This window comes from Acanthisitta chloris, unplaced genomic scaffold, assembly GCF_000695815.1.
Source record: "Acanthisitta chloris isolate BGI_N310 unplaced genomic scaffold, ASM69581v1 scaffold9415, whole genome shotgun sequence".
NCBI classification, from domain to species: Eukaryota; Metazoa; Chordata; class Aves; order Passeriformes; family Acanthisittidae; genus Acanthisitta; species Acanthisitta chloris.
In genome coordinates this window covers 53802-66974 of record NW_008672105.1, presented here as the reverse complement: position 1 = coordinate 66974, position 13173 = coordinate 53802, and the positions used below count along the sequence as shown (strand labels likewise).

At 44.2% G+C, this 13173-nt stretch overlaps 1 protein-coding gene across 1 annotated transcript; it reads right to left on the bottom strand.

Moving 5' to 3' along the window:
* Nucleotides 1–10119: 10119 nt before the first annotated feature.
* Nucleotides 10120–10887, bottom strand: RHOH (ras homolog family member H). Its single transcript, XM_009074393.1, has one exon. The coding sequence runs from the start codon at nt 10864–10866 to the stop codon at nt 10291–10293; it is 576 nt and encodes a 191-aa protein (XP_009072641.1). The 5' UTR covers nt 10867–10887; the 3' UTR covers nt 10120–10290.
* Between the last annotated feature and the right edge of the window lie 2286 nt (nt 10888–13173).

The window sequence follows — 13173 nt, the reverse complement described above, 5'->3', positions numbered from 1 at the left end:
AACTTCCTGGGCCAAAGATTGGGGGCAATGCCTACCACTACACCTGCAACCATACAGTAAACACACAGCAAGTTCAGCTTTTTCTTTTTTCACAAAATTTCCCCAACTTGTCCTGCAGACACAAGCAACCATCTTTTTTCTTGCTCTTCCTTTTTTTTTTTTTTTTTGGCTGCAAAACCCTGATGAAGGGATTTGGGTGCCTACCAATTTTAATTGGGGTGTTAGCAACTGAGTCAAAGATGCTACCTTGAACACTTGAGTTCTCATTTCTGCCAACAGTCTCTTCCCTTTGCAGTTCTCCAGGGCTGACCCAGTGCCTTTGAGTCAACCTGAGACAGCCAAGTCTGTGGGGAAGCCTGCAGGCACCTTTTGTGGCCATAAGGTTTCTCAAACACTTGATTTTCTTACTACATGTGCACAGAAGCAGATTTATTTTGACATCACATCTTCCTCACACCTCTCCTCACCCACTATCCAGAAACAGGGTGTTCCTCTGTCTAAGAGCATGGGCACAGAGACATTTAATTGAAGGTGTGAATCTAGAGCATGTAATTTATTCCATGGTAACTACCCATGCACGTACACTCCTACTCAGCAAAATATAAGGCAAAAAGGTGTAAATTACTTCACGCTTCATCAAAGAGCAAGAACATTCACCCAGAGGTATTTTAATCAAGCAGTTTACTTCACAGTAAATTTTGCCTTACTTCTGGCCTAATCTAGTCTAGATTGTGTCTATTCCTTTCATGCAATTAGCTCCCTAGCAAAGATAAAGCTTTCACATGTCCTTTAATCAAATGATTTGTTCTTGTTTTGGGGTGTCATATTTGTCTTCTGCAGTATAGGATAAAGAAGACCTTAACTCCTTTTTAAATGGTCAGGGTCCCACTGAACAGGACCCATTATCCCCTGTTAAGAGAAGGATAAAAGGGCCCAGTAGCCAAATACTTGTTAGTGCAGGACTCAGACTTTCACAGTTATCTAGTGGGTTTATTTATATGATGATGTTTCTTCCCATGCTAGGTAAGAACCAGCATTTAAAATTCAGATTACACAGTCAAGAGCTGTTATCTTTAGCCAAGAGTCTTATCTTCAGACTTGAAGTTGTACACTTGGAATTGATCAGTCACTTTAATTTATGTCAAGCAGCCAATTTTTCATCACCTTGAATCCAATGCAATCTCACCAGCTTTCTAATGGTATTTATCTGCGAAGGGAAAGTGACAAATGCTGAGAATGCTGATGACAAACTTTTCAGTGAAATATTTTTTGTCCCGAAGTCATCAAGGAATACTCCAGGAGAAGTGTTAGGTGAATATTAAAGGGGGATAATACTATTTGCTGTTGGAGGATATGCTGCACCCTTCCCAGAACATCTTCCCTGTTATGCTGGAGACCACAGAAGATGTTCAGTAGGCAGCACTCTGTGACTGTTTTTTGGTATAGCTAAGAAAGATGCCAAAATTAATATAAATTGAAACTGCATACTGGACATGCTTTATAGTTAAAAGTGTTCCCAATTCATAGCAGCAGCTCAGCACAGTCTGCTACCAAAGGAGAGACTGCTTCTGAGAGCTGCTCCTTCGTCTCTCATTACAGCTTTCTGATAAAAGCACAGGAGAACACCCTAATCTTACCAAACATTTTATATATCAAGCAATGTCTGGCATACAGACAGCAGAAGTCTGATTATTTCACTGCACTCTCCCTGAACAGTTTCTTATGTGTGTGGACCTCAGAGGACAAGGCCCAGCCCTTTCTAGGTCTTGTCTTCCTTTTTTCCTCCATGTAGGGGATAAGGAGAATGGGTGGGAGAGAGCTCAGGTCCTCCCTGAAAGCACTAAAATTATTGCTTAAACTGTGGGTATGTCACCCCATTGAAGGAGCTTCAGCTCTCCTCCCACAGAACCTCAAGTAAAATTACCAAGTGCTTAGCCAGGGAGAAGGAATAGTATTTCATTTTGATAATTCTTCTGGCATACACTTCTGTAACAAGACCACATCAAAAAGTGAAACTGCAGTCTCATGCGGTTGTTTGCAGAGTAGATGAGTCAGAGCCTCTCTCTTTCCATGCTCCATCTCACTAAACATGTGCTGAGTTTAATAATTTCCATTACCTTCAGGAGAGAGGGCCACATTCATGCTGGGCAATTGCCCAAACACTCTGCACCATGTAGTGAAAGATTTTAAGGTCTTAACCTTAACATGCAATTGATGAATAATTCTTCATTTAAATGGTTAGATTTATCCCACGTCTACTTTGTCAGGAAACCCTCATAGCTAAAAATGGAAGAGCAGACAAGTTACATTGTTAATCCAGTGTCAAAATGAACTCTGGATTCCTCTCTAGGTTTAATTCCAGCTGCAAAGTTAACAGACAGCCTTTTGTGAGGGAGGATAGCTAAAGAGGGAGGACTCTACCTGTTGTATTAGCATCAGGCTCTGCATTCACACTGCACATCCCTCACACCCCATCAGTGTCCATCCATCCCTGTCTCTATAAATCCTAAACTGACATCAGCTCATCACGGCTGACTGTATACCCCATCCAATGGGAAGACTCTGAAGTGACTGATGTGACAGTAAGTACCTCAAATCTACAGGGTAGAATATGCCTGTCTTGATCTTGATACAAAAGCTGAACTTCAAACATTCAGGCCTGTAAATTTATCTGTGTCTCCAATTCCTCTGAATTTTATTTGATTCTACATTAGATATAGATGATTGTACCTTTATGCTGCTTTCGTGCACAAAGTCATTCCTGGGAATTTATAGTTCTGCCTCTGGTGTAAGGGTGGGGAAAAACACCTTTAAAGTGCAATTAACTTCAGAAAGACAAACAATAGCTGTGCCAAGTGCCTCTGCATTCAATGGCATTGTTACAGAAAATCAAGTTAAAATGCAAGTAGAAATCTGTTTTATTATAACTCTGCCCACAGATTCAACAGTGATGTCTCAATCATGTGTATTATGTTGCTGAATAGGCTGTTTGTTTGGCAGGATTTTTCTCTAGGGATCAGACAAAGCATAGAAATAAGGTGATCACTCCAGTCACCTCAGTTTCTAAGAAAACAAGGATTGTGTGGTTGCTTTCTGCCTGTTTCCTCTCCAACAACTTGTTCATGCCTTGGTAAATTTCAATTCAATTCAATGGAGGAGCAAAAGCCCCAGAGATACTCAGGCCTTAAAAATGTCATGGAAGTGTGAAAAAGCTGTGACCAGAGTTAGACTCCTCCACCTCTGAGACACAGATCCCTGGGAAGGACAGCTTCCCCCATTCTGCTGCAATGTACAGGCACCACAGCAGCGATAGCTGCAGCAGGACTCACCAGACCCATACCAGAAAGGGCACAGAGGGTCCCAGAAGTTGTGCTGTGATCTGTGTGCACTGTCTGTAAACAAAGGTGGAATGAACCTTCCCATCTTCAGATGTCACAGTATGGACTTCTGGCTGAGCAAGTTGTCTAGACTCCTTTTACAGTTGAGAGTGAGCAACATGTTTTTCTCAGGTATGGTTCACCTTGCAAACATCTGGAACAGACCAAAGGAATTGTATGTCAGAAGTACCTGCTTATCTCTGCTATGCTTCTGGGTTTGTTTTTTGGGAGAGTGGGTGGGAGGCAGCAGCAGACTCCTGCCCACACTGCAGCACATCTGCAAACAGCTGGCACTGACAGAGCCTGTGAGAACAGAGAACACAGCCCATGACCACATTACCTACAGCTGTTGATTGCTAATCTCTTGTCTGTTCAATGCTGAAAATGCTTCTTTCCTGATCATTCTTCTGCAGTGCCACACAGATGGGCAGAAGGATCTGAAACACTTTGAAACACCAGCTGTTTGGCCAGCAGCTCTGCTCTAAGCTCTGCTCAGAATAATACTGTGCCAAAAGCAAACCCTGCCAAAACCCATTGGCATGCAGAGCTCATATTCCAAGGGGACCATGTGTCAGCACAAGCTATTTGGTCACTCTAACATCTGCAGGACTTCACAGGAGAGTGCCAGTCCTAGAGCACATGCTCTGAAGGCTTTCTGTGTCACTTCATCTTAGGCACAAGGTGATTTTTACCCTGATCACTCAGCTGGCAAATGAGACTGCAAACTGCTGCATGCTTGGCAGGCTGCTCCCCAGTGGCCTGCACAAAGCCAGGCAGCAAATCCACAGCTCCAGTCCCAACAGAGGGAAAAGTTCCTAAGTCAGATGCAAAACTTGGCTTGGGTGAGGTTGTATCTTGGAAACCTTTTCTTTAGGAACCCAAGGTCACCACACCTTGGGTTTCTCTACCAATTTCATAATATTTATATTAAGTACTCAGGCTGCAAAGCACTGAAATATATCAGCAATTTCATTGTCACAAACACAACTGCACCCCAGCTGTCACCACTCGGTGTCACTGGGTGTCACATATCTGGTGCCTCCTCACTCCCAGGGCATTCACAGTTGCTCTGTCCTCTCTCCACACCTCCAAAATAGACACCCCACTGCTCCTGAGCTCAGACTTCTTCCTGTGGGTACAGGACCAAGCTCCTGGGCAGAGCTGCACAGGCCAAGGAGTGACTTCCCCATCCCCTGTGCTGCAGTCTCCTGAGCCAGGGACATGTGTCCTGAGCCCTGGACAAGGTTTGGGAGAGGAGCAGGTGTGTGGGGGGTGACAGGTACAGGTGTCACAGCCTGCTGCAGCACAGGTACAAAGCAAATTTTGGGTTTTTAAGGGAGCATATTAGACTTTGCCTTTAACTCTGCCTAAGAGCACTGGGTTGGAGGTGGCCTTAGTTGTCCTTCCACACATTCCTGCATGGCAGAGACTGACCTCACAGGAGAGCCCTTTGATTGGACCAGCAAATGCAGCTCATTCCTCATGTTGCCCTTTGCTCAATGAATTCCTAGTTTAGGATACCACATTGCACTTCTGCCAGTAGAACTTTCAAAATATATTGTTCAAGTACCTTCTTGTGCTGCAAATCACACCATGAACAGCCATAAACAGGAGCACAGAGCTGAGAAAAAGATCCCTTCAGCCACATGGTCTCTACTCTGATTTATTCAGTTCTCAGTAACCTTTTTCACTTTTTACAGGCTCAGCTATTTCCTTTTGCTGTGCTTTATCTCCTACCGTTCTGCTTACTGCAGCCCACCTCTCTCCCCTCCTTACCCTCCCACCTTCTTTCAAGAACTTATTGAGAGCAAACCACATCCTTATGTTCCTCTCATTGTTAAAGGCTCCAACACTAGTGCTGTTATGGTTCTTCACTACTCTTTGATAAAGTGGTCTAGCACAGCTCTGAACGTAAACTGCTCCTCATATGTTCCCATCTGCAGGTGTGCAGACCATCCCAGTAAGCAATATTTTGTGTATATTTGAAGTAATTTCCCCTTGACTACACTATATACACCTCAAAACTGTAAATTATTCCTTGTGATAAGTGCAAACTGTCCATAAATTGAAACTCAGTGCAGGTTTGTGGTCCTGTAAAAATAGTATGCCAAACAAACTGCTGGACACTTGAGAGAAAGAAAAAATAGAAAGCTTTTTACTGTTTGTGCCATTTACTGTGGGCTTAATTTTGTGGTCATTAATGCTAAATCTGTGAATTGTTGGACCATTCAGGGATGGACTCAGAATTGAACTCACTGAAGCACAGGTACATACTGTATTCTCATTACAGTGCTGACAGCACATGCACTTACCTGCAAAGAGCAGGAATCAGTGATCACAAAATACAGCTGCTGTCAGTTCTTGCAGACTGCATCAGCTCTATCCTTCAGCTTGTTGGTATTTTTCATTCGGTGACCCCAACCCTCTGCACTGTAGAAATGCTTCGGTTTATATTTGTCTTAGGGGAGTTGCCTTGCTATGTCCAAGCAGCACCTCTGTCACATTCAATTGGTTTTGCAGTTTGATCAGAATTTGCTACACCAAGAGTGAGCTTTCTCATTGACCTGGGACCACACTGGAGCACAAGATGCAGACTTGTTTCTTAATGATCTGTTTAATGCCTGCACTCAGCCTGTGAAAGGAAACTGTACTGCACATGTGGGAAGATCAACAGTGGACTCTGGGCTAAACCAGAGGGGAATCTGCTGTGCTAAACTGGCTAGATAGGGAGCAAAAGAAAGATGTACTGCTCCTTTGGCAGCTGCAGCCTTTAATTCATTGTGTTGCTAGTGGGTTCAAACCCAAGAATGTGGTCACCACATTGACACTTCAATCCTGCAGGTCTTGTCCCAGACAACCTCCAGAAGATGGATGCAGAGGAATTCACAAGGGAGTTTTGCTCCCCAGGCATTTGGCATGGTCAGTGGGAAGCAGATCTGGTGTCATGGTGACAGATAAATGCAAGTGTTAAGTCGAGGTAATAACCAGAAAGACACTTAACATTTTACATTTTAGACCACCACAGTTTTCTGAGAAAGAGAAAATTCAGCAGTGCTCATGTGTTACAAGAGGTTTGGCATACAAAACAGTTAAGTCTGAGAAAGAGAAAATTCAGCAGTGCTCACTTGTTACAAGAAGTTTGGCATATAAAACAGTCAAGTGTCCCTCCAGTTGCTTCAACACCACTAATTCATATACCCAGTCGAGGAGTATCAGCCTTGGGTCTCTCCCCTCACACCCCGAGGGCTGTAAGCTTTTGGCCACCACAGCCCTGCCTGTGGCTAGCAGACACTACCACATCCTGGGCAGCTGACATTTGCAAGGGATCTTGGCTCTCAAAGCGAAGAGAGTGCTTTTGAAAGTCTCAATCTTTTGTGGTACCTGAATAGTGATGGACCAATTTTTGAAAGCTACCCAGGGGGACGTCCAGGTCTTGGCATGAGAGCTGCCCCAGCTTGGCTTCATCCTTCAAGGCACAGCCAGGAGATGCTGGGGTGCCCATGGGAACCAGTGCCTGCTGGAGACTTCTTGGAAACGCTGCAGATGTGAGCGAATCCTTCAAGGCACAGCCAGGAGATGCTGAGGTGCCCATGGGAACCAGTGCCTGCTGAAGACTTCTTGGAAACACTGCAGATGTGAGCGAGCGAGCACCTCACATCGAGTGAAGACATCAATCGTCGTTTCCTTCCTCTTTTCCAGAGACAGAAACAACCACTGCCATACACAGGCCCATGCCCTGATGCTCCACCCCTGCATGAATCATACCCAAGGTGAGAGAAGCAACGGCAAGGACAGAAACCCCCACCAGCCTTGGTGTAGGATGGTTGTGAAAGACCTGTTACAGACATGTCACTCTTTCACATCTTTGTAACCAGAGAGGTGGCAATAGCTGCTGTTTGGTTTGCTGATAACTGATGCACAGCTCATGCAAGGCTGGAGACCAGCTCCCCATGCTTGGGAAGAGATGTGCCACAGGGTTTAGCTCGGTGCTTTGAGAGACCAACCAATAAAAAAGCAGCAGCTGGAGCCCAGCAACATGCTACCAGCACAACCTGTGGTGCAGGTAAAGAGAGCCACAAAGGGCATCTCATCTGTCCTGCTGGAAGCACAGGGCTGCCTGGTGGCAATGCTCTTCTTCTGCCCCATGAGCCACACAGTCCCCACTGACATACAGCAGCTTTGTCACAACGCAACGGAGCAAGAGGTCCAGGGCAGTGGAAAGACCAGCACAGCTGTGGTTAAGCAATTATACAACAGAAACATCTGGATATGCACAGAGGTCGTTTTGTCCCTGAATTTTGCTTTCAATAGCTGGCTGCTCAGAGCACAAGGTAAAGGGCACACAGGTCAGCTAGGACAGGTACACACTGGTAACTGGTCAGGATTTTTTGCGCTTACCACTGTGAGGGAAATCTCTGAGATGTAAAATATGTTTTCTCACACCCAGAGTCAAAAATTCATTACTGTCGTTTCAGAGCAAGGAGTTTGGCTAACCCAGTTGTGCTCATATCTGACTTGTTTCAAAGGCCAAACTGACTTTTAATTCAGTCAAGGTAATTAACTTGCTCACAAAGGCAAGAGCAGACAAGCGTTCTGGTGTTCTGAAATGAAGCTTTTTATTCCTTGTATATTATCCTGAGCTGTGTGCAGCAGAAGCATTAGGCAAAAGTGCTAAGAAGACATGAATTTCCCCATTCATTAGAAATTGTTTTAATGGCTTTTTAAGAGAAAAAGTAGGAGAGAGAAGAGTTCAGGAAAGATGGGTGGTGATGGGAGCCCTTGTCTTTTGTGCTCTGGTACAGAAGCTTGTAAAGATTTAAAGCTGATATGAAAGCCTCACATGAGACCAGTATATTTTTATGACCTCTCTTATGATCAGGTTGATGAATAGTAAATATTCACCAATCTAGGAGCTGATGGGATGATCACACAGGTTGATGAATAGTAAATATTCACCAGTCTAGGAGTTGATGGGACGATCACATCAGCTGTCCTCTGCACCACTGGTATTCATGGTGCCCACAATGCAAATACTTGCTCACCTGCACCAACAGGTGAGAGAATCTCTGGGATTCATAGGATGGGAAGGATTTAATTTGGAATTTCTCTTATAGAGAAGCTCAGAGGTAGAACACAGTGTGGAGAAGAGCACCCAACCACTTTTGCAGGAATAAACTATAGACAGAGAAGATCTGAGCTATTGCTTATTGGCTTAGCAGGGTAATTCCTGAAGTCCCACCTTGGATTTGAATCAGACAAGCCACTGCATCCATTCCTGTTGAAACACATGATTCAGGACTCAGTGAAAACAGACACAGGTCATTCTCCTGGGATCCACGTGGAGAGAGAATCATCCTACTGTGCTACATACTATCTTTTATGGCACCATGCTATAAGCCCCTCAAAGGTCAGTTGTGAGCTAGCTGAAGGACACAGAAAGGGACAAAGAAAATCTTGCTGCACCTAGATATCCCCCAGATGATTTCCTCTTGGGCAGCAGAAACCTTGGGATGAGACAGATCTGCAAGACCTGAGAGATGGTGCAGGGCAGAGTGGACAGATAACCTGAGGAGGAAAGGACCACCACAACTCACAAGGAATGTACAGCATTGCATGTTGGGCCCACTCAATCTTCTAGCAAAGTTCTCTTACACACCTGGAATTTCCACCTCCTTAGCCTGTCCTTCTCTGCAGGAGGGTTACTTGGCCTGAGTAGGTACATCAGGATTTGACTCTTGGACTTGCCAGGCTCCCCAGAATGCAAACCTGTCTCAATCTTAATTTGACACAACCCAGGCAGTTACACTTAGTATGCAATCTAAAAAAAACCCCTGAAAGTTATTTAGCCATTCTAAAAATACACATTCAACATTGCTGGGTACATAATTTTTTACAAATGTAGGTGAGTGGTTTTACTAAAATCACTGCTACAAAATAAAAGTGTACTAGAAATATGTAAGAACTTTAGTGCTCATGAAAAATTACCTTTCATCCCTAAAGATTGAAATCTTTTGTCTCCAGAATTACAGCACAGACAGCAGAAGTGATGGTAGCACAGATTCATCTCTGCCACCCCAATCGTATGTCTAAACCAGCTCTGACTGCAAACCCTTCCAGGGTTGTAATGGGGTGAGGTCTAGGAAGAATGAGGTTAGTTTCCTTCTAGTTTGTCCCTCTTTGACCACATTGCTGAGGAACAAGACTAAAGTAACAAAATAAATCTCACAAAGCTGCAGGACAGCTGTCAAAGTCACTAAGTTTTGACCACTCATACCCTGGATGGACTGGATTTGATGACTGCTATGGAATGACTCAGGAACATCTAAGTGCTAGTCTTACCTGCAGGCTTTTTATTACATGGCTAGGACAATTTGCTTCTGTGGTTAGCTAGAGGGAGAGCCCCCAAAATATGAAAACAAACTTTCAGAATTTGACAACAATGTATACAAGAGACCTTTAAATAGAATACACAGTGGTCAGATCTTATATCCTAAGTTCTTAAGTAAAACAAAAATCCACATGGACAGAGGTGTGGGTTGGTCCAGGCAGAAGTTTGTCATTAAATAAATGCAGATGCAGACAAACCAACAACGTCAACAGAAACAACAGCAAAATCAGCACAGCTGTTATCTGCAGATCTCCAGGCTAGGCCAGCTCCAGTCCAGGCTAGCAAAGTCCAAACACAGGTTTGTGAATAAGGGCATGTACCTATACCTTCTGTTCTTCAAGACAGCACCCATGTGTGTTCAGGGGGAGAGAGAGGATCAGATAGAGAGCACATCTGTCTCATGAGGCACCTGCACTGTGGTCCTGCCTGGAGCCCTCCCTTGATTCACCTCCCATTTGCTCTGCCGCAGTGTCGTTGTGCGAAGACAGAAAAACGAACGTGAGCAAAAACCACTGCTGAGAGTCTTCAGAAGATCTTGCACTCAGTAATGGAGAAGAGCTTCCGCCTGTTCTGCCTTTTGGCTTGGTTGACTGCTGTCCTCACAGCATACTCAAACACCTGCTGCACCCCCCTGTTGCTGAGGGCAGAGCACTCCAAGTAGCCTTTGGCTCGCACGTCCTGGGCCAGTCTCTTCCCATCCATGGGGCTGATGCAGGAGGAACTGTAGGGACCTGTGTCACGCTGGTCAGTCTGAGTAGCCACTACCAAAACAGGGATGCGAGGCAAATGGCTGCGGATCTCACCAATCCATTTGTTCCTCAGGTTCAGAAAGGAATTGTGGTTTGCCACTGAGTAACACATTAACACTACGTCTGCCTGTTGGTACGAGAGGGGGCGAATGCCTTTGAAGGCATCGCTGCCAGATGTGTCCCAAAGACCTAAGCTAATCTGGACGCCATCCATGAAGACATCCACGCCGGTGTTTTCGTATACAGTGGGTCTGTAGTCATCAGGAAAAGTCTCAGAGGTGAAACGTACCAAGAGAGATGTTTTCCCAACTGCAGAGTCTCCCACCAGGACACACTTGATTGCATCCATCATTTTATTAAGATCCAGGGACAAGAGCACTGTCTCCGTGCAGCAGGAGGGGGAGAGATGCAGTGGTCTCAGAGGCTTTCTAGATAACTTCCATTTAGTGAAAAAACATCCAAATCTCTTTACTTCTTATAACTTGATTCTGTCTCTTGAGACTAAAATCCCCTTTTCTCCTACATGGCTCTGTGGTGCTGTCAGTTTTAAATCTTCAGTGAGTCAAATGGCATTTCTGGAAGAGTAAAAATAAAATGTAAGATTGATAACCCATAGAGAACAGACCATTCCTATCAAGATAAAGATGACTGGGCACGTCTTTGGACAGTCGTGGGGAATACCTCTGACAGAGAATGCTGAACCTTGCCATTCCCTCCCAGCTGGGTGCATGTGCAACAGTCACTCACATAAATAACCTTCTTGTTGCTCCACAGGGGATAACAGTCTTATCACCATTGCCATTTTCCACTGACACCAACTGTTTTTTCTCTCCAGTTGTCCAAAAACCTAATAAAATTAATTTAACTTTGGCAAAGCTACTACTAACCTGCTTTAAGTGAGACATTTCCTGCCTCTGACTTTCACCAAGACTGACAGAATCCTGAATCCTTAAATTATCAGTTCAGATTCCCTTGAAAATGTACACATGCTCCCTAGAGTTAGTCAGGAGGAAAAAAAAAGCCCTTTTCTAACCAGCTTGAGCATTTAAGCAATCCTGTATGGAACAGTAGCATGGAACCACATGTAACAATCAGGAAGCAAAGACTTCAGGTGTGAATCTCAAGTGACATGAACCTTAACAATTTTCAAAAGCAGTGAAGGATTCACAGCAAAAATAAAATTTAAAAAGTTAAATTTTTTTTCTTACAAATAATTTTCAACAAGCAAGAAGCACAAGCCAAAGAAAGCCCCAATACCAATGCTTGCCCCAGTCAAACAATTCCATTTGAACAGGATACAATTGCCCTGACATTTACTCCCTTATAAAACTGAACTAAGTACCTCTTCGGACTATGCAATTGCTTTTGAGCTCCTGCCAGCATTCAGTCAAATTTTCCTGTTTTGAACTTGTTTGCCTCTTCCCCACTAGCTGTGTGCAAGATTCACTGCTCACACAGGGAAACGCACAAGATGCCCCAAAAATCACAAACAGCAAAGCTGAAAGAAAATTAGTTCTGCTCAACAAAAGTTAATTAAAAAAAAAAGTATCACTGCATAATTTCAAAATGTCATGTGCATGTTACACAAAGAATATATTTCTGTCTCCTTCATACATGAAGAGAGATATCACAGCTGATATTTGCACGGAAATTAGTGATGCCCACAAAGGGCATATATTGGATGCTACTAGAGTGCTCACCCTATCACTATCCTAACCCCACCACCACCAACCCTCACCCACATTTCTAGGACACTCAAAGCTTTGGCTTACTCCACAAAGGGGAAAAACACAGGAGAAAGTGCTAGACAAGCTTAGAGAGAACATTTTACAGGCACTGACAACTGCTATTGGCAAGTGCCCTGCTTTCATTTCGTGGTGAGGCTGTGCCCTACCTCCTCTCTCACCTGCACCTCTCCCAGCCGATGAACTGGCTGAAAGAAGACGTGTGGCCAGAGCACGTTGCTTTAGAGAGGCAGCACTAAGGCTGTGGGGACATCCTCGTGTGTGTGTGAGTTACTGGTATCTACAGGAGTCGTTGCAACAGATGATGCTTCCTGGTCTGACAGCTCAACTGTGCTCTCACTGCCTCCCTCGCTTCTAGGAATTGGGATGGAGGCTGAGTCTGCTTACAGAAACTCCAGGCTCTCAGGAAACAAGCTGCTCCATGAATTTAAGTTCTGGTGGCAGCAGCTGAAAATTTGCTTTTAAGGATTCATTAGGTCTAACTGTACTGTCTCACCTTCGCCATCCTCCAAACAATCTCTCAAGGGGATTGAACAAGACCTTTACGAAATACATCGATGAAAAATTCAAAGTGTATGTAGGATACACAGTCCAATCACTTAAATGCACCATCATCTCTCCTTCAGGGTATTCTCCTTCAAAATTGTGTCAGCAGCACAGTTTGAAAACACCACAATTCATCACAAGCCAGTAGTGTGTTATTCAGACAAAGCTGCATGCTCCCATTAGAAAGTTTCTATATCACAAGCCAGTAGTGTGTTATTCAGACGAAGCTGCATGCTCCCATTAGAAAGTTCCTATGGACCAAGTCTCCTCTTTAGATGAAATATTTCTTCAGTGCAAGTGGTCCTTAGTGCCTTATTTTATGTACATTGGAATGTGGGGGAAAATAAGCATGTCCAAAGCATGACTTC

Excerpts from the sequence above, each read along its gene's own strand:
- RHOH (XM_009074393.1), bottom strand. The coding sequence starts at position 10,866 with ATGATGGATGCAATCAAGTGTGTCCTGGTGGGAGACTCTGCAGTTGGG.